This window comes from Denticeps clupeoides, chromosome 8 (assembly GCF_900700375.1).
Source record: "Denticeps clupeoides chromosome 8, fDenClu1.1, whole genome shotgun sequence".
In the NCBI taxonomy this organism is placed as follows: Eukaryota; Metazoa; Chordata; class Actinopteri; order Clupeiformes; family Denticipitidae; genus Denticeps; species Denticeps clupeoides.
Genome location: NC_041714.1, coordinates 7,356,028 through 7,377,158, shown reverse-complemented (window position 1 = coordinate 7,377,158; position 21,131 = coordinate 7,356,028). Strand labels below are relative to the sequence as shown.

The following is a 21,131-nucleotide window of genomic DNA, read 5'->3' as shown; positions in this document are numbered from 1 at the left end:
GAACATTTTCTACATTAGATGTATTTTGGAAGCCTGGCTTACTCATTTCACTTCTTTTCTGACAAAACGTATGATCTTTTTAATCTGCAAAATAAGTTGCATTACTGGATAGTAAAATGAATGGCATAAGGTTACATACGACCATGGACAGTTTAATCATGTTATGAAAAACATAAACCTGTATTTCCTTTGCGTTCTTTTACTTTATTCAGTGATGGAACAGAACAAACAATTCACAGGAAGAATGCAGCAACACAGAATTATACTAATTGTGAGGTATATGACTTTCGTGAACAAAACAGTTAAATCTCTGGTATACCACACAAATTAATAGATTTGCATAGTAAATGTTTAGATGTAGTAATATCTGCCTATCCTGATCATTTATTCTTCTTTGCTCATATTTGTTCCTTTACTCAGCACTGCTTAAGTTTATTGCTTTGCTGGCAGCTGGCAGACACTCTCTGGATTACAACCCTGTAGAAGATGCTTGTAAGTACGCTTCACCTCCTCATACAGTGGTGAGAGCTCTTGAAACCTGGGTAAGGTTAGAGGCTTTTCGTTGAGGTGAGCTTGGAGCCTTCGGCCCTCTGGGCAGTCATATAGCACCATCACCAGGTTGGCCGCATAGGGCACCATACGTCCACTGCGGAATGTCCGGTTTCCCTGAGTGGCAAAGTTTGTAGAATCCAAAGCCTCATCATCCTTGAACAGGCCCATCAGGGTCAACAGGGGAAGCAGCGTCTCAGCATGGCCAACCTGCACCGTCACCGCTTCAGACACCTCACCATAGCTGTAGGAGAACAACAATAAGGAACTTTAGAGTACAGGTTGTACTCAGTCTGTACGGGCTGTCAAGTGTCATGTAACATATAATCATCCCCTATCACGATACAAAACGTGATGAAAAAGATTGCAGAGTAAGAACTCACATGAAAAGATGAAATAACAAATTTATGCAACACTGCACATTACATAAGGCATCATTTGAGTAACAGTATTTTTTTAACAAATTTTTTATGCTGTGAAATAATATTTCCTTATATTGTAATGCTTCCCTTGTTCTCCCCTCTTTACTGTAGAAAGCTTTGTTTTAGCCCTAAAGAATCCCCTCTGTCAGATAACAAGATTGTGTTTCTTTATTTACACCCAGTGTCTACATAGCCTATGCAGGAATCTAGTTAAATGTATTCAAACAACCAAACATGCCGCATTCTAACCCTGTGCTCATGCTCACTCCGCTCACGGCTGACCTGCTCTCATTATCTGCCCGGTCCAAGCGGCTGAAGAGGTCATGAAAGAGGATGCAGCTTGATTGTCTGTTGATGTCATGACCGTAGCCCCTCTTCCAGTATTGTTTCAAGTCACCAGCATATTCCATCACCTGATATTAAAAAACAAGTTTAATTAAGTACACTGAAACATTTCAACGCTGCAAAAACTTGCATCTGAATGACCATACCTGTGCATCTGCTTCATCAAACAGATGACACCACGGTGAGATATGTCCATGTATGGTGAAGTCATATGAGCAAAGGTAAAATGCAGCTTCCACCATATCTACAATAGTGGCACAATTATATTGTCAACGCTCCATCAACACTGTGCTTAAGTGCTACAATGAATGAGAATAAACAGAAAATAGAAACATCATTAATTGTTTTTAAATAAGAAATTCAGATATACACTACCAGTCATAAGCTTCATTCACTATTGTCATCATCAAATGGCGCTTCATGATTCTCAGTAACATGAGTGAATTTAGAAATCTAATGGATTTGACCAAAAACTGAGTCATACATGGACAACCATGCAAGGTCCTGGATCATAAAAGACACCAGTAGCAGCCAGCGGTCTGGCCCGAGGTTAAGAGGGTATTCACTGAAGCCAGATGAACATATTCTATAGCCCTGAAGTGTGGTCTTCACCTGCAGTAAAGTTCACGTACGGCACCTTCAATCGATCTGCCAGTTTCGTCCGTGTGGCGTTCATTTCCAAACCGGCCTTGAAAAGCTCCACCTCCAGCAGTGCGCTCGCATTCTTTTCAACTCTCTCCACAAACCTCGGACAGTGGTCAAAGAAGCGCATGAGAGCATCATTCACTTCATACCCAATCTTCTCATCTTAAAGTGGGAAAAAAAAGACGTTGTCAATTATTAATGCGCATCTCACGTCTAACACTACCTGTAAATTGAGATTAACCTAAAAATATTGCATTTAGATAAACATGCTGTAGGACTGGTCCCTTCCAAAAAGTGGAATCTATAGCATTAAACAAAAGGAGGTTATTAAAATGTAGACTTTACAGAGATCTTGTTGCCAGGTACGTTCATTCATCATTCATTCTTAGAATTCATTTTGCCTGACTGATTCATTTTCTCTGTTCTCTGTTCATTAGTAGTTCATTGCTAGTGAAAATAAACAGTGTTGGGGTGCCAGTGAAATCCCTTTTACCCACGGAGCAGATTTCGCAACCTTCCAATCAACCCACCAAATCTCGCAACTCTGTCAACAATAAAACATAGAGCCAAATCTGCCACAGGAGCCACTGAGCCGGTTCCATCACAGACCCGATGGAGGAACAGTCACTTTTCTCCGGCCATCTACTTTATCAATGTGCGAACGTTTCTTCGGACAGACATTACACCCTATGATCCCGAATTGCAGAATGATACCAATCTGTTGTCAGAATATCATTGAATCATTGACAGTCAACATATTGAAGGACAGTTCTTTATGATACGATTATGACATATGACATGTAAAGTACAGGCCAAAAGTTTGGACACCTTCTCATTCAATGTGTTTTCTTTATTTTCATGACCATTTATGTTGGTAGATTCTCACTGAAGGCATCAAAACTATGAATGAACACATGTGGAGTTATGTACTTAACAAAAAATACGTGAAATAACCGAAAACATGTTTTATATTCTAGTTTCTTTGCTCTGATTACTGCTTTGCACACTCTTGACATTCTCTCGATGAGCTTCAAGAGGTCGTCACCTGAAATGCTTTTCCAACAGTCTTGAAGGAGTTCCCAGAGGTGTTTAGCACTTGTTGGCCCCTTTGCCTTCACTCTGTGGTCCAGCTCACCCCAAACCATCTGGATTGGGTTCAGGTCCGGTGACTGTGGAGTCCAGGTCTCCACTTTTTGTTAAGTACATAACTACACATGTGTTCATTTATAGTTTTGATGCCTTCAGTGAGAATCTACCAATGTAAATGGTCATGAAAATAAAGAAACACGTTGAATGAGAAGTGTCCAAACTTTTGGCCTGTACTGTATATAACAGATTTTTCTTTTAACATTCACACTTTTAAAACCTATAAAAACCGTGTTTCTGACACATTTCATATATCAGTTCTGCATACCACACCATACATACAAATAAGAAAGGATGATGGGATCTTTGCATTATTTCTTGACTATATGAATATGTCCTCTTCCTTTTTTTTTTTTACATTGCGGACCCATCTCGGTTTCATGCCCATATGTGATAAATATTACTGATGTACTCGATGTTCTGATGTAGCTGATGTACTTTTCCACGTTCTGCCCCGCTTCTTTCTGCTCGGCCTGCGGATCTCGTACCTTCTCCCACGCCCCACAGCCGCTCCAGGCCCCGCCGGAAGGCCACGGTGCTGTCCACACACCTGTGCTTGGAGCTGCTCACGAACCGCACGCGTCCGGCGCGCAGGTTCCTCTCCGTCAGCAGCGACGGGAAGGACCTGGCCAGGCGCACGGCCAGGTCCCCGTGGTCCCCGCGGCCCTTCTCCGCCAGCCGCCCGTCCATGTCCTCGCTGTACCCCAGCGCCCCAGACACCACGTCCCGGTTCCCGCCGGCCGCCTGCGCCAAGCTGTAGACCCTCCTCATCTTCCTGGCGCTGGCGGCCGACGGGTAGCGGGTCCCGTGGCGGACGACGGCGGTCAGGTGGAGGGCGCGGCAGGCCGGCGAGGGCGCGTCGGCGGCGGGGACGTCCGTGGCCGGGCGCGGGCTCGCCTCTTCGTAGCGGCCTTTGGTTCCGAAGAACGGGGCGATGGCGGGGACCCCGTCCCCGAAACTGGACGCCACGCAGCACAACAGGTACAGCGAGGAGACGAGCAGCCCGAGGGGAGACATGTTGAAAACGGCCGGAAATGGACTCGGACCAGCAAACAGTCGCGGCCTGGACAAATATTTACACGTGTCGAAATTCGGGGTGTTCTGTTCTTAACTTGTACGCGTGTAATAATTCAACATTTAAAGGACTGAAAGTTACATATGTTGTATTGTGTCATTAATTAGTAACTAGTTAGTTGTTAAAAAATAATACGGAATAGTAAGTATTCCAGTTCGTGTTCAAGTTTAGGACTACTGCAATGCGGCGTTTGACCACTAGGTGACGATACGCGCCGCCATTAGGTCAAGTCAAGTCAAGTCCGCTTTATTGTCAATTCTGCCACATGTACAGGACATGCAGAGAATTGAAATTACGTTACTCTCTGACCCATACAAGTAACATTAAATACAAAAACAGTAACAGTAACATTGAATACAGAGTATAAATACAATAAAAAAAAAAAAAAGGCACAATATACAATCTTAAAAACACCATATACAAATAAGGGCACATGGTGGAGAGTGCAAAACCAGGAGAGTGCAAATTTACATTTACAGCATTTATCAGACTCCCTTATCCAGAGCGATTTACAATCAGTAGTTACAGGGACAGTCCCCCCTGGAGCAATTTAGGGTTAAGTGTCTTGCTCAGGGACACAATGGTAGTAAGTGGGATTTGAACCTGGTTCTTCTGGTTCACAGGCGTGTTACAGTGTGTTACTCGCTAGGTTACTAGCACCCTAAGCCACTTAGATCTGGATTTTTCATGCTCAAATTTCAATAATGCTGATGCTGTCTGAAGTATTGCCTGCATGTCTGATAAACTGGAGCAAAAGCTACAGACAGAAGGCGTCATGTGATGATGTTCTGAAACTATCCCAGAAATGAGGAGAAAAGCTCAGTGGAAGGCAGTGAAGATGGCTCACCTCCCGCTTCATCAGCAGAGGACCTTGCATCCCATATGCCGTTAGAACATCAAACTCCATCAACACCGAGTAACATCTCACAACTATTCACAGTTGTGAGATCTTCATCCGGAGCGACTTACAAACAGCAGTGGGGCCGTGGTTTGGCCTATGGGGCAAGGAAGGTTAACTGTTTGAATCCTGAACCGCTGAGGTGCCACCGAGCAAAGCGAAGGGTGCTCACCACGGGTGATGGCTTAAAAGGAGAGGACACATTTTGTTGTGTGCTGTACTTCACAATCACTTCACTTTCACATATCACACATTGGCGTTTGAACCCGTGACTTTGTGGTCATCCGGTTCAGAGAAAGCACACCACTGTTAATTACCCAATGGCTATTAATAGTTGTTATATAAATCAGATGTTTTGTATAGTACTGGCGTCCACCCTGTGTTCTCTGGTGTGTTTAATGTTTAATTCCAACTTCGATTTGCACCTCTATTTTCCTTTTTTTTTTTTTTGCTCTAATTTTAGTTGCACTTCTTTTTTCTTCGTAAGCCTAAAACGGATCAGAAATCTGGTTGATATTTTTGGTTTGTTTTTTACTGGTACCCAGCAGACAATTCCGCCAACACATCTTTGCACACGTTCATTGCGCACATGTGAACCACCAGAGTAGCGGTCCTTACTCGTCCGCGGATTGCGTAATTTTGGCGCGGTGAATCCTGGGTAAGGAAGGGAACCCCCCACCCCCCAACCCGCCCTCCGCCTCCCTTACGCGGGTCGGACGGGCCACGTTAATCCGCGGCCGCTGAAAACACTTCCCCGCCGCCCGAGAGGAGGCTGTGGCGCGTTAGAAAAACGCCACGGAAACCGCGCAGCGGGGACGCGCGGACTCTGCAGCCATTTTTCTTTTTATCTTTTTTTTTTTTTTTGCAACGGAAGGTGAACAAAACGAACCAAAAAACAAAAAAACACTGTAATTTCTCGCCACGCTACATTCCAGTGGAAGATTCCTGCCAGCCACAAGTCGTCGTTTTTGCGCGGTGAGTAACGAGGAGAGCCGTCCTCCGGTCGTTCGCTCGCTGTTGTCGGTGCTGTGTGTGTGTGTGTGTGTGTGTGTGTGTGTGTGTTTGTGTTTGTGTGTGGTTTTTTTTGTAGTAAACAGGTAACCTTTACGCCGTAATCCATACTAAACGTTGCTATCGAGAACTAGCCGCCGTGACGTCACCGGCGAAAGACTCCTTGGCAGGAGCGAGTTGTTTACATGGCGAGCGCACCGAGTCGCTTCCTTCTCCCCACGCCGCCGTGTCCCTGCCGAGGACGTTTCCGAGCTCCGTGGGACCGCGTTACTGAAGATGCCAAGCCTGACGAGACGCGTGCGTGAAGTGTTTGAAATGTGTTGCATCACACGGTGTAAATGGGCCGCCAAATTGTGCAACGCTCAGCCTCACAAGTTACACCACACACGCATCCCTTCTGGGCATCACGTGGGGAGGATAATTATATATATATAATGTACAGTTTTTTAAGAAACCGTGTTTTAGGTATCACTGCACTGCAGCACAAAGGCCCGTGTCGTTCCCTGAAACATGCACTCGGTGTACCATGCATCCATGCGAGCAGGAGCGCACAGGAGGGACCGACCCAATTCCTCGAGACGGGATAAATAGACCTGTCCCTCTGGGAGATGGGAATCAACACGGATAGTCAGCGGGGAAGCCGAATAATGGGACATTTTGGGCTTGAGTGAATAACATGAGACGGGTTCAGCGCATTACTTTTTACTTCTTTGTCAGGACAAGTAAAGTATTGTCATTTAAGCCATCTGGATAGCACGCCGTGTAACAAGTAGGGGTGTCCGGAAATATCGATACAGAAATATATCGTGATATTGTGTCGATATAGGGACATCAAAAAACTATTTTTTTCTATACAAATTTAGTCCAAAATTCATTTCAGTGAACTGTAGAATATCGCAATATGTACAAGATATCATGATGCGTATCGTATTGTGAGATCCTTGCCAATGCACACCCCTAGTAAAAAGTATACTTTCTTCTGAGCTCAATTATGTATGGAGGTTTTTAAATGTCTCATAATGCATTCAAATGCTCTGTTGATATTCACTTTTGTACACATGAGCTTGCTCACCAGCATCGGCGCAAGTAATGATGCAAAAAGCCCCTGACTTTTTATTACATTTGCTGTGTTTTAAACGGTAAAATGGTCATATATCAACCATGTTAATATATCCTAATTGCCATAATTGGCGTGTTCACAGCTTCATTTGCTATCTCATATGCATATAATGTCTTTTTTGGGAGGGAGGGGCGTGTCCCCTCAGCCTTGACCAGCACCACCAGTGTTGACCAGATCCGCCAGTTTTGATTTAGACTATTCTGAAGACATAGCGGCGTGGCGTTAGCGTTAACATGGGGTTGTAATCTCCTCCACCTCCAGTTCTCTGTTGCATGTGCTCAGTTGGTACAGTCTTTCATGAACAGTCAACTTTGTGCCGCGTCTGGGTCCACTGCTTCAGCACTTTTTAAATAGCAGAAGAACAGAACAAGTGTTTTGTGGGATCAAGCCTTGATAACTCATGCTCCACTTGTGTGTCCAGAAAATGGTAAGACTTAAAATGAGATGTTGTGTGAGTTTGTGGTCTCGGGCCGTTATTATCTATGTCCCACCAAGTGCTTCAGCACTTATCTAAGTATAGCCTTCATCAGTGGTGTGTGTGCATTTACGTTTAGTTCCATGCCTCCCGTTTTAACACTTGTTTTAAGATTCCTTTTCTTTATGTGTGTCTAAAATCTTTTTTCAGGTCCTCCAGGTATTCACCGTAACTCTGCTAACACCAACTAAAGCTACATTCTGCTATTGTGTACACACACGCAAAATGTTAGCCAAAATCATTCTAGTACTTTCCAACCTATTAACCTTTATTCTTCACCATGCCTATTGACCGTTTTCGACTGGAATTTGGTCAGTGGCAGTAATGACATTCCCAAAGCAACCAGTTAGGCAAGTGGAACGCAGCATCAGTAACGTCAAATTTGCATGCGAAGCAAAAACAGTGCAAAAAAAGCGTTGTGATTTCTAGGGTTTGGATGGTGCTAAGATTGGCAGACGATTTCACTGCACGTCTTCCTCTCTGTCTGAATAAAATGAAAATGCAGCTAGCGACTCCCACGCTCTTGCGAACCAGCCTTCAATTTACTCCGAGCCGTTATCTTGAAGAAGTACATGATGTAACTAATAATGATAATTTAAAAAAAGTCATTTCAGGGGAAAAAAAAAAAAATATTTGTGTGGGTCAGTAAGGTGGTGTATACTGCCCGAACAGTAGGATGGCGTATACTGCCCGAACTGCCCGAACGGTAGGATGGCGTAAACTGCCCGAACGGTAGGATGGCGTAAACTGCCCGAACGGTAGGATGGCGTAAACTGCCCGAACGGTAGGATGGTGTAAACTGCCCGAACGGTTGGATGGCGTAAACTGCCCGAACGGTAGGATGGCGTATACTGCCCGAACGGTAGGATGGCGTATACTGCCCGAACGGTAGGATGGCGTAAACTGCCCGAACGGTAGGATGGCGTAAACTGCCCGAACGGTAGGATGGCGTAAACTGCCCGAACGGTAGGATGGCGTAAACTGCCCGAACGGTAGGATGGTGTAAACTGCCCCAACAGTAGGATGGTGTAAACTGCCCCAACAGTAGGATGTATGTATACTGCCCCAACAGTAGGATGGTGTATACTGCCCAAACAGTAGGATGTATGTATACTGCCCAAACAGTAGGATGTATGTATACTGCCCGAACAGTAGGATGTATGTATACTGCCCGAACAGTAGGATGGCGTAAACTGCCCGAACAGTAGGATGGCGTAAACTGCCCGAACAGTAGGATGGCGTAAACTGCCCGAACAGTAGGATGGCGTATACTGCCCCAACAGTAGGATGTATGTATACTGCCCCAACAGTAGGATGGTGTAAACTGCCCCAACAGTAGGATGGTGTATACTGCCCAAACAGTAGGATGTATGTATACTGCCCAAACAGTAGGATGTATGTATACTGCCCAAACAGTAGGATGTATGTATACTGCCCGAACAGTAGGATGTATGTATACTGCCCGAACAGTAGGATGTATGTATACTGCCCGAACAGTAGGATGTATGTATACTGCCCGAACAGTAGGATGGCGTAAACTGCCCGAACAGTAGGATGGCGTAAACTGCCCGAACAGTAGGATGGCGTAAACTGCCCGAACAGTAGGATGGCGTATACTGCCCCAACAGTAGGATGTATGTATACTGCCCCAACAGTAGGATGGTGTAAACTGCCCCAACAGTAGGATGGTGTATACTGCCCAAACAGTAGGATGTATGTATACTGCCCGAACAGTAGGATGTATGTATACTGCCCCAACAGTAGGATGTATGTATACTGCCCCAACAGTAGGATGTATGTATACTGCCCCAACAGTAGGATGTATGTATACTGCCCGAACAGTAGGATGGCGTAAACTGCCCGAACAGTAGGATGTTGTATACTGCCCCAACAGTAGGATGGTGTAAACTGCCCCAACAGTAGGATGCATGTATACTGCCCCAACAGTAGGATGTATTTCTACTATAAAACTCTCCATCGGTCCAGCCCCAGCGCTAAAGGGTGCATGCGGCAGCGTGAGAACCGGCGCCGTAGCGTAATCCCCGTTTAAGGTACAGGGGGATCGAATCGGATTGCTGAGGTAATGGGCTGCTGGAGAATGTGTCGAGGCTTATCTCTTTGTCCGCCGCGCGGTGTTGTGTTACTGGGGCTCGCCCGCGTGCCAGGTAAGGATCCTCGTTTCCGCTCGAATCGCCCGGTCTTCGCGAGATTTCCACCGTTGCTGCGCCAGTGACCGCAGTGACTCCGCTTGTGACGTCCCCGGTCACGTGCTCTTGCCCAACTCCTTTCCAAAGATACATTTTCTGTCTTAGGTTTCCATGTGATGTAATCCCCGATGACAGAGCCCCGCTAATGTCCGCTTTGTTACTAGTGCAAACATTTTAAATCGTGGCCGTCTCTGGTTTACTGTAAACTGAGGCACAGAAGCACCTGAGCACGACGGCTGTTACTTTCTGAGTGTACAGCCCAGATAAGGATTGTGAAACCTGATGATGATTGTACACGTAAGTTAATATCTGACTTGACAAGACTGGGAACACGTCAGCGTTCCCCCTCCGCCCCGTGCCAGCGGGGCAGGAAGGAGCGGATCACATGAGGCGCCGAGGATCCTGTGGCATTATGCTTGGATCACTGTGCTCTTTGAGGGCAGCGGGACGGATAAATCGCCAGGGTTTCGCGCAGGTATCCCACTACATTCGTAGAAGCAGGGGCCGGGACTAGATGGCCCCTAATTGGGGCCGATAGGCAATTTCCGCCAATTTGAAATGGCATAAATGGGGTCATTCAGCAGATGCATGTCTGTAGAGTGGACACAGATTAGATTTAACCACTGGGTTTGTCTCACAGCGTCTTATACCTTCTTAATCAGCTGAGCTGCGCACAATCAACCAAGACACACGTCTTTCTCACATGGACTGGCAAGCTGTAATTTTATCAAATGTCACGTTATACAAGATGGTCCAATGAAAATTTGCCAGGTTATGCAATGACGAGTCCATCTGCTCAACCCCGTCTTGTCTTGTCCTGCACAAGGCACGATTGGGAATGTTTCATGTTCTCATTGCCGCGTGTAGTTGTGGTGAGGCCGTGTGTTGCACATCGTCCAATGCCACATTTCCTCTTTGCGCATTCGTTATGAATACCCCGATTGTGCACTTACCTGCTCTGAACTACACTGACTGCGGGCGCACACATACTTATTTTAACTCACAACCCAATTTTTCCTACTGCATGTGTGGATTGTATACGTGGTTTAAAGATGAAACCTTAATCTGTTACTTTTCCAGCGTAATAGCTAACCTCTAACCTCACAGACATTAATGATGTATTTAGCATCTCAATTGTACTATTGTCTTTACATGTTAAGGCTTTCTTAATAAATTGTAAAGGGTTTTGAAAACCCTTTGAAGGCTCTTTTTTTTTATGCAGCAAAGAATAGGGGAGTGGTTTTGTATTCATCTGCTGTCCCACAATGCACCTCTTTACATCTAGCCTCATGAAGAAGCAAAACGAAAGACTTCCTATGTTGAGCACTTGTTGCTGCTTTTTCTTTACTCTGGTTAATGGCCTTCTGGTCATGTCGATGACTGTAAAGTGAGGTGACTCCTTATTCATAGACTCATCAGAATACTTAGTCCTGAGTCAATTAGCTGATGACCTGGACCTCAGCATTTGCATGTAGAAATCCCAGGCTTCACATTATTTTACTGTACTCTAATGTACAAATTGCGAATAGGCAATTTCCTAGATGTATTTTTTTTATCCGCATGAACAAGAGCGAGCAAATTAGGGGTGTCTGCCGGTGCCATTTCTGCGGCTGTATGCTGCGTATACTGTAAATGTCTATGTGTTACTCCTGTTTAAATATTTAATGTGTCCTGGGCAGGTAACGCCGACGGTGAAGTGACCCAGGAGGTTGGGCGGCGATGTTTACTCTGTAAGAGGAAACTGCCGTTTCAGAGGAGCTATTGTTCAAACCTGACAAAAACTGCTAGGAGCACAGACCCCGAACAAAGGCCTGTTTACAGCGCGGCCAGTAGCGCATATGTTGGGCTGTTAATTAACCGCGTGGCGGGTGCATTTTTAAGCTTAATACAATTACACACACACACACATTTATTACATGGATTGCAGTTTCCACACACGCTCTGAAATCTGTCCAAGCAGGTTTGGGCTCAGTTCATTCTTGCTCCCGGAAGATCCCATCCAGTCGTCAAGCCGCTCTAGGAACAGGCTTGTCTTCCAGAAACACGTCGCTGAGACAGTCGTTCAGTTGGTAGTTTGAGACTATGGGGAAGTGAAAGGGATGTGGCCTGAATAGAAGGTGTGGTCACGTTAGAGTGCAAGAGGGAAAGAGGGAATGAGAGTTTTTTTTTTTTTTTTTTTTCCCCTGTTAGATATACAACGTTGTTCTCTTCTTTGGGGCAGAACTCAAGACCACGTTAAGACCCTTCAGAGGTAGGGGTGTGAATATGAGCGAGAGAATATTGTGAATGTTTGTTCTTCTTACGCATTTCACTTTCTCGGTTTCAGTTCCACACTTTTTATAGTCTTGCTGCCAGTTTGCTGCTATGTTTAAAGTCCAGTGACCAATTCAATGTTTTTTTTTTAATCCCCGTGGCCTCAAAGGATTACTGAGATCTTGACTAATTTGATCTTGTACATACCCCACAACCAATATGCAATATGAAGTTCCCCAGTTTGTCATTTAACATGAGCTCTAATTGATTTCTGTCAGAATTCCTAACTTAAACTTACACTTGCCACTATTGTAGCACACTTACCATGATCCATAAATGAACTTTCCAGATCTAACATTTTAAATAACACGCTGTTCTTATTGCTCAATTGTTGGTCTATAGCCACAACGCCTTCCTGAAAAGCACATGCTTTTTACTCTTCTGATCTTTCCGATGATGAATGAAGGGGGAAAAATTGCATAACGTGCAGGATCATGCTTGGTGGTGAGAATTTCTGTCACCTGCATTCAGTTGGAGGGTTGTCTCCACGTCATTAATTCAAAAGTAACCTTTCCTCTGAAACGAATGCCGAACGAATGTAGAGCATTAAGAACTCCAAAAACACCCAGGCTTTCAGCGGTGGTGGTTAATGAGTCTTTTTTTTTTTGCAGGCATTATGCTTCACAGTCATTATTGCTCTCATTTCACACTCATACGGATTTGTACTTTTGGTTTTTCTGGGTGTGAAGCAATACCACGTGTTGCACTTAAATCGCTCACCCTCAGTTTGAAGTGTGCTGACTTGCTCCAGACACTGATGGACTGTGTGTTTTTTTTTTTTTTTTTTATCAGCACCGTTGCTTCATAAGCTCATGTGACGTGCAAAGGTCCGCTTTCCACTGCTGACTCAAAGTCCGAACCTTTCACCCAGCTCTTTACATGTTTTTTTGGCATTGTTATATTGTTGGCATTTGTGATGTTCCCTTTGGCCTGCAGCTGGTCTGTTTTTATTGAAACTGGGCCTTGACCCATCCCTGACCAGCCTGGGCGGCTTCAGCCTTCTGTCTCAGACTTCAGCACCAGCATCATTCATCAGCCAACGGCGGTGCCTCAGTGTTCAGTTATGTGTGTGCGTGGCTTTCAGAGCAGTGGCTTTGCCCACATCTTTATCTATTTTGGGCTGCTACTAAGGTTTCCGTTTCTTGGTCCGTGCTGGTTTTTTTATGAGCGTGAATTTCATAAATGGCGGCTGGGTGCCTTGTTTTTACAAGCACCACTTAAGGCTGAGGTGAAATATTTTCATTTTATTTATCTCAGCATGAGTGATGAAAAGGGGCCAGCAGATGCCGGGATTCACAATTCACAATGTTTTTTAAGTGCATGATTCTTAAAAACTAATTGTAGTGTGAAGATCTTGATACTTGTTACTTCAAAAACAGTAATATTACAGTTATATAGAGACATAAAATAACATTTGCGGGTTTGTGAATGCATTACTGTGTTGGCCTGAATGTAGTAAGAGTTCTCTTTTTCAGACCCCTCTTCTATTCGCTACATTAAGGTCATTTTGAAGGTGATTATATAGCGATAGTTTATGTCTTAGTAGTTAAACTAAGTGCTTTTACATTTCTGAATAGTTTTATGGTTTGAAAACCCCATAATGTGCAACTCACTGACGCTTTTGAATTGTCAGTGGCCATATCTGCATCTGCTAATGTTTGCTAAAAATCTTTGTCATCCAATACTTAGTCACTGTTTCAAGGTTATGTAATATTTACTCAGTCCTCAACATCACAGAGAGTTGAAATGTTGTGTTATCTGTGGAATAAAATAATTGAATCAATATCTACCCTGGTGTAGGTGATTAAGTCTAAAGGACGTTACGCAATGTTGCGCTGTGATGACACGGGACTTTGAACATCATTTATCTGTAGACCATTAGTCATTAGTGGTTAACTTTTTGCAGTAGTCTAGTCAGAATACCAATAACCATTTATATGACTGGCAACATGGCTATTCAAGTTACTACATATAATTGTCTTAAGACCGGGGGGCATTTGCTCTTGCTAATATATTGTGTTTTGTTTGTGTGTGTCTTTTTGCAGAGAGCGTGTATTCAATGGAGAGCTAAACACCTCTGGAAAAGCAAAGCGGTCGTAGATCATCTCTGACTTGTTCGGAAGGACAGAGAGGACACACGCCCCTCCCGTTGTTTGTTCTCCAATGTCCCATAGACAGCATGTGCCTGATCTGGGGAAGAGACTGTTAACTTTAGCTTCACTTGTCACCCCAGCGGCCAGCCTCACCCAAAGCGCTGTACACAGCCACTTCCTGCTCTGACCCCGCCCCCCCTCCCTTGGTCAATGACCATGAAGGAGGTGGGACTGTGGTCGACAGAGGAGGTCTCTGAGTGGCTGATGGAGGAAGGGATGTCTGAGTACTGTGAGGTCTTCCGCCAGGTGGATGGCCCCACCCTGTTGAAGCTTTCGGAATCAGATTTTCACCGTTTTCCTTACTCGCTGGTTTCCGGGGACAACGGGAGGCAGCTGCTGGACCGCATTGAGGCGCTGAGGATCTCCAACCACATAGAATCCAACAAGAGCTTTAGCAATGCTCATCATGTCAATGGCCACGTAGACTTGGGTCTCAGAAATGGCACAGCGAAACCCCACCTAAATGGACATCCCATGAATGGATTGCGTACGGACCATGTCCAAATCCCCATTCAGCCTCCTGAGATGGAGCGCTCCAATTTCCCATCCGAATGGGGGAAAACAGGCTTGGCCTTTCTCTATGCCATCTGCTGCTTCTTCATTACGACCATGGTGATTTCTATAGTCCACGAACGTGTGCCACCCAAAGAGGAAGCTCCGCCGCTGCCCGACAAATTCTTTGACCTGTTTGACCGGGTGGAGTGGGCCTTCTCCATCTGTGAGGTCAACGGCATGTTGCTAGTGTCCCTGTGGCTGGTGCAGTGGATATTACTCAAACACAGGTAAGTTGTATCTCTGCACAATGTGAACATCTTTTTAGAATTTTTTTTTTCTTAATTTAATTGGTGTGCAGCAGGGATCTAAAAAATGAAGTGTTCATTCAGCAAACTCATTCAGTTCCAGAATTCTGAAGCCTCTCTCTGTGTATTGGCAAGAATCCTTTTTAAATACTGGGACTCATGATTCAGTGTAGTAAAGTGCAGTCGTGTCCTCTGTTTTATTCACACGTCCAGTTGAAGAGGGAAAGAAGCTGTTTTTATAGTGTGAGGTCTTCCTTCTTTCCAGAAGAGCTGGTGACCAACGTTTAAGAGATCAGCCGCAATCAGTTTCAGCTCCCTTGAGGGTTCCAGCGCTTGGCTATGATCTGGCCTCTATCCAGGCGTACCAGATAGTGATGGAGGAGGTCAGGATGAACTCAGTGATTTGAGGAGTAGAAGTGCAGGTTGACTTTCTCCAGCTGCCTCGGAAAGTACGCAGGTTTAATAATAAACTGTATGTTAGGTTAACAAGTTCTGCACCACAGGGTTCCAGACTAACTTTTCTACTGGCTGCACTGGTGCTACTAAATTTCTCTGTTGCAATTTTTTGGTGTAACACAGCGAAGGTAGTTGATTAATACTGTTAATGAATTATTGTTGGAAAATGAATGCCACAGTTTTGCACTGATGTCAAAGTCGCGCACAGGCAAATTATCAGTTTTGAGTATATGAATTCTAGAGAAATTTAAACAGTGTTTTAATGTTGTTTCTTCATTTTTTTTCTTGTCATTTGAACCATTTTCAACATCCCTCCTAAACCTTTGCATATTAAAAAAAATTATACTGCTCCACACAATTTGTCCGCCACACTCTATACAGTGTATTTAGGTGTGAGAACATTCTCAACACATCAGTGACCCTGAAGTGGTACTATGATGTTGGTTGGAGGTTAACATTCATTTTTACAACCTTCAGTGATAGCTGAGTGAAGCGTGGTCAGTCACCTATAAATACCCATTGCCGTTGTGCAGTCAGAAATAGTCCTTTCTAGATAATTCTATTAAAGCTAATTTTGCTTTGCATGGAGAATCTCTACCAAATGGCGACATGTTTCTGTCAGAACAACTGGTGAGTGTTTAGCGTGTGTTTTAATCTTAGTTTTTCTGCCAAAACTCGACTTTAGGTCCATCGTTGGTCGGCGGTTCTTCTTCATTGTCGGCACGCTTTACCTGTACAGGTGTGTCACCATGTATGTTACCACCCTACCTGTGCCGGGGATGCATTTCAAGTGTTCACCAAAGGTAACTGAACTTTTAAGTGCTCGTCTTGCCTAAAGGTTCAAAAGCATTGTACATTTTAATCACATTATTTAGTGTACCAGATATTAAGCTAATGCTCGTTGTGAGAACTGGTCAAGATTAATTCACGATGGCCTGCAGAAGGAATCCTGTAATAAGTAGTTAAACTGAAACATGAATGATCTGTTCAATCCCAGTTATATAAAAACCGTCTGTACAGGAAGTTGCATTGAAGCAAATTGACACAGTGGATCGTTAGGATTGTGCAACTTAGAGGTGGGGGAGATCAGATAAAATAATGCATAACCTGGAGCACATTATCGGTATTTAACCATGTTATTGATGTCAGCAGAGAACCTGACAGACCCATAACTCAACCTTGCACATTTAATGATTTTACTGTACAAGTCTAATGTTTGTGTAGCTAAATATCATCTCAGACACTGGAAACCACAATACAATATCAGTGCATGAATATAAACCTGCTCCATGGTGTGTGTTGCAGCTCTTTGGCCACTGGGAAGCTCAGATGCGCAGAGTGATGAAGATGTTTGCTGGCGGAGGCTTGACCATCACTGGTTCCCACAGTATGTGCGGGGACTACCTGTACAGTGGCCACACAGTAATGCTAACACTAACCTATCTCTTCATCAAAGAATGTAAGTACACACACACAGAGTACTGTCCTCATGTTTTAGGCACTATTGAAACTATTCCAAGGTTTTTCGTCACCTACAGTAATGTCTTCAGTTTGTTTTATTCCTTACATTGTTCCTTACAGATTCTCCAAAGAGGTTTTGGCCATACCACTGGCTGTGCTGGACACTGAGTGCAGTGGGGATTTTCTGCATTCTGCTGGCTCATGACCACTACACTGTAGACGTCGTGGTGGCTTACTACATCACAACACGTCTCTTCTGGTGGTACCATACGCTGGCCAATCAGCAGGTGAGACTGTACTCCCAGGCAGTGCATGATTTCATGATTATAATCCAATCGTTTATGCTATTTATAATGAAAAATAGTAACCCCCTCATCCCATAAACTAAACGTGTAAATGCCCTACATGGTCCATTTGATGTCCTTGTATGTGTGACGTGCACTTTTGTCTTTAAACAACGATGGGACTCCGGGAATAGTTCACCTTTGCTGAATCGGACTTTGTCATGTTACTGGAGGGCATTTTCGTAGGCGGTGGAAAAAAACTCCAGGCAGACCATTTGGGTCATTTTTTAAACATGTTTCCATATGTTTTGGCAAAATTACCCTAGAGAAGTTACTCATTTGGGCAACATGATTAGTGACCCCAGAAGTCCCACTCAATTCCTCTATATTAAATGTTGTAGCACATAAGTATAGAATTGCCAAGTATAACGCATATAAATGCTAAATATGTTTTAATGTCAGAGAATTAATGAGTCACTGACTTTTCACAGTATTGCCATTTATGACCAACATTTTAAAAAGCAGTAGAGCAGGCTTAGTTAAAAAAAAATAAATAAATAGTCACACACACAGCTAGTGAGGATATTATTTATACCATCACTCATTACAGATTACTAATTTTCGACATTGAGAGGAGGACACTTGTGATTTCTTTTTCACTGCTCGGTCATAGTTTAGTTTGGGTTCAGGGTTTTGGAGAGCTTTGTATTTTTCTTACCACATTTTGGGTATCATACCCACGGTCAGTTTTCTTTCCACTTCGTTCCGTTTTCGTATCATGTTTTCTTTGGTTGGCATAACTAAAATTCAATTCCTTATAATTACCATTCCACGAGTGGTGAACCAGCGCTGGATCTTTATTGTGGAATTTTATTCAATATTCTGCCAGACTTGCCTGAACAATCCTCCCATGCTAACTGCTCCATTAGGCGTGGTACCCAGAGTAATGGGCAATTGGGAGTGAACTGCCATGCATGACGTCTAAATGTGACTATGCTTGTCAGTTACTCATGACTTGTGTGTGTGTGTGTGTGTGTGTGTGTGTGTGTGTTTGTTCTAGGCTCTGAAAGAACGCTCCCATGGAAACCTGTTTTCTCGGGTCTGGTGGTACCGCCTCTTCCAGCACTTTGAGCACAATGTCCAGGGCATCGTCCCTAAGAACTATCAGCTGCCATTGTCGTGGCGAGTATTACCAGTGAGTCGGGTAAAGTACAGCAGACTGGATACTCAGTGACACAGATTCCATGGTGGGACAGGACTCTGTGAGCGACCATGGTGAACCATTAAGAAGACTACACATCCTATCAATACCTACGAACTGGCTTAGCACTGTGATTTATATACATAAAAATATATTGCATATATATATATATATATATATATATATATATATATATATATATATATATATATATATATATATATATATATATATATATATATATATCTTTCCTTCTGTCCCCTTTTGTATTGAAATTACGTGAAATCTTTTTATTTTTTCTGTGCAGAAGCATACGTTTTAAAGCAGGACCCATTTAAATCTGCTACGTTTGCGACATTTGAAATATTATTGATAGTGTGAATTAAAATCAGCCTACACTAAATCTCCCTGCAAAACTTACTATATGTTTGTACCCATCTTTACACAAACAAGGCAAAAAAAATGTGTATCTTCATTGAAAGGTAAGATATAAAGTATAAATGCATACAAATGGTACAAATGTGGTGTGTGTGTGTGTGTGTATATAAATATATATATTTAAATTAGATGTGGAAGATGTTCAGTTTTGTACATTTTGTGCATTTTTTTTTTTAACACAATGGACTACATTTTTGTCCCCTCAAAATATTTCACTGGTCTATTTTGCAAAAAAGTCAAAGAAAAAAAGAATGTCCAAATAGGATTTTTTGTTGTTATTTTTTCATATGGAGCGCTGAGTGCTGGAAAATCTAGATGTCTTCATGTTCTTTCAGTGCCTTTTATCAATATGGTTGTTGACGTCTCTCTCTCTCTTCAATGAGACTGTGCCTAATCGCACTAGATTTGGTCATAACTAAGCAACTGTTTTTGTCCAAAAAGGTTTCGCTGTATGAAATGTATGTCGAATGTCATAATTACAACAATGGCCTTCTTGAAGCATTTAAACTTCCCAAAAGAAAATTGGGCAAATTTACTCATGGGCTGCTTAATGGATTTTGGCCCATAATGCACTGTTGTTGTCTTGGGAATGTCTTGACATCTGTTTGGGGGAAAAGTACAACCCACCTCGCCCAGATTTTGCTAGAAAGAGTGGAGGGCCTGGTTTGCCCCCTGAGACTTGACACAGCAACTCCTCTGTCCTGTTGAATGTCCCACCATGTCACCAGCCTCCGTGCCCCTACCTTACCTGAAGGAATGTTGGAGTCAGGCCGAAAAGAGCCAAAATTGTAGCACGGCGCATTGCTTTACGCAAGCGAACTTGAATGACATTCTGAATGAGGTTTATTTTCCAGGCTTGAGTCGGATTCGGTTCAGTCCGACATGTTTGATCAAACCTGTTTGAACTAAGGTTATGTGACCAATTTTTTTTTTGTGGTCAGGTTATTGCTGTGAAATATGAACACTATTGGCCTATAGAGTATATGCACACTTGTGAACAATCATCATTTCGTTGTCTGTTTCTTACTTACTGTTTGATGTATTATGTTATTCTGCATATTCTGCAGACAGCTGCTGCTTCCTCAGAAATGGTATTTCAGGAATGGTCTGCTCATTAAAATGCTATCTTCCATCACTTTGAAGCCATTCATCACATGGTGCCACTGGCAGTTATGAGAAGTTCACTTTCAGTCTTGCTATGGGCATTCTGTACCACTGAAAACATAGAACAGAATGTTCCGCTTTTCTTTTGTGACTATTTTATGTATTTTTACAGTAGTAGCAATGCAAGGATGCATTGTTTTAGGTTCACTTTTCGTTTCACGTACTTCATCACCTGACCTGTATTTTTGAGTGTTATGAAGGCGATGCCGAGTGCCTGTTGTAAAGGCCGAGGTAATCAGAACTGAGAGAACTGCACTTTCGTCCTTTTTGGTGCAGATGTAGAAACAGGCCCTTCGGTGTGTGTTCTGTGTTTTTTCTTTTTTGATTTTGCCAACACATTTGTCTACATGACAACGGTTGTTGCATTATTTACATATTGACTGTTGTCCACAGGATAGCCTGACCTTTCCTCTTTAGCTTTGTTGTATTATTTAAGCACGTTTCAAGGTTACAAGTCATAGTGATTTGCAATGTCCTTGTTGCCAATGATCCTGTTAGGAAAAAGTTGAGTTTTTTTTAATGTATTTTATTGTTTTATGTAAATCAAACTAATTCATTGGAATTTCTATTTGTGCGTAAGGCCGTTGACAATTAAATGAACTATAAAATGGCTTGAGGGAGAGCAGTTTGAATAAAATGTTTTATTGTTCAATACTGAAAATGCTTGTACTCCTTTTAATTGACATGTCCTTGTGTTTCTACTTTTCCCTTCAGTCTATTTAACCTTCAGTCACAGGTTATTGCTGTAACTCAGGGTTGATATTATATGACCCTGTATTGTTTTCTGTAAAACTTTACGAACGGGGCATTTTCCACTGACACATTGTGGCATATAAGAATTGTAAAGTTTATTACAGTCATTCAGGAAAAGAATTACTCTCAGCTGCATATTAACATGTACAACCTTGATCTGAGAAGAATCATTTTAAATCAGAATTTAAAAATCTTCTTGTAAAACTGCACAAATG

At 43.2% G+C, this 21,131-nt stretch overlaps 2 protein-coding genes across 4 annotated transcripts; one reads left to right on the top strand and one right to left on the bottom strand.

Annotated features, from left to right (window-relative positions):
* Positions 1-183: 183 nt before the first annotated feature.
* Positions 184-4,162, bottom strand: LOC114796043 (multiple inositol polyphosphate phosphatase 1-like). Its single transcript, XM_028989878.1, has 5 exons — positions 3,596-4,162; positions 1,929-2,123; positions 1,463-1,560; positions 1,254-1,384; positions 184-793 (listed from the first exon to the last, which is right to left on the bottom strand). Exons 1-5 carry the CDS (start codon positions 4,122-4,124, stop codon positions 433-435), a joined length of 1,314 nt encoding a protein of 437 aa, XP_028845711.1. The 5' UTR covers positions 4,125-4,162; the 3' UTR covers positions 184-432.
* Positions 4,163-5,771: 1,609 nt separating this feature from the next.
* sgms1a (sphingomyelin synthase 1a) lies at positions 5,772-20,824 on the top strand. Of its 3 annotated transcripts, XR_003750614.1 has the most exons (7): positions 5,772-6,055; positions 14,252-15,141; positions 16,301-16,418; positions 16,921-17,074; positions 17,197-17,363; positions 18,421-18,710; positions 18,800-20,824. XR_003750614.1 is itself a non-coding variant. In XM_028990126.1 (6 exons), the coding sequence occupies exons 2-6, from the start codon at positions 14,510-14,512 to the stop codon at positions 18,592-18,594; spliced, it is 1,245 nt and encodes a 414-aa protein (XP_028845959.1). In that variant the 5' UTR covers positions 5,772-6,055; positions 14,252-14,509; the 3' UTR covers positions 18,595-18,717. The 3 variants fall into 3 exon arrangements, 2 of the variants coding, with proteins under 2 accessions (XP_028845959.1, XP_028845961.1); XM_028990126.1 differs by lacking the exon at positions 18,800-20,824 and having other exon boundaries at positions 18,421-18,717; XM_028990128.1 differs by lacking the exons at positions 5,772-6,055; positions 18,800-20,824 and adding an exon at positions 12,072-12,144 and having other exon boundaries at positions 18,421-18,717.
* Positions 20,825-21,131: the final 307 nt, after the last annotated feature.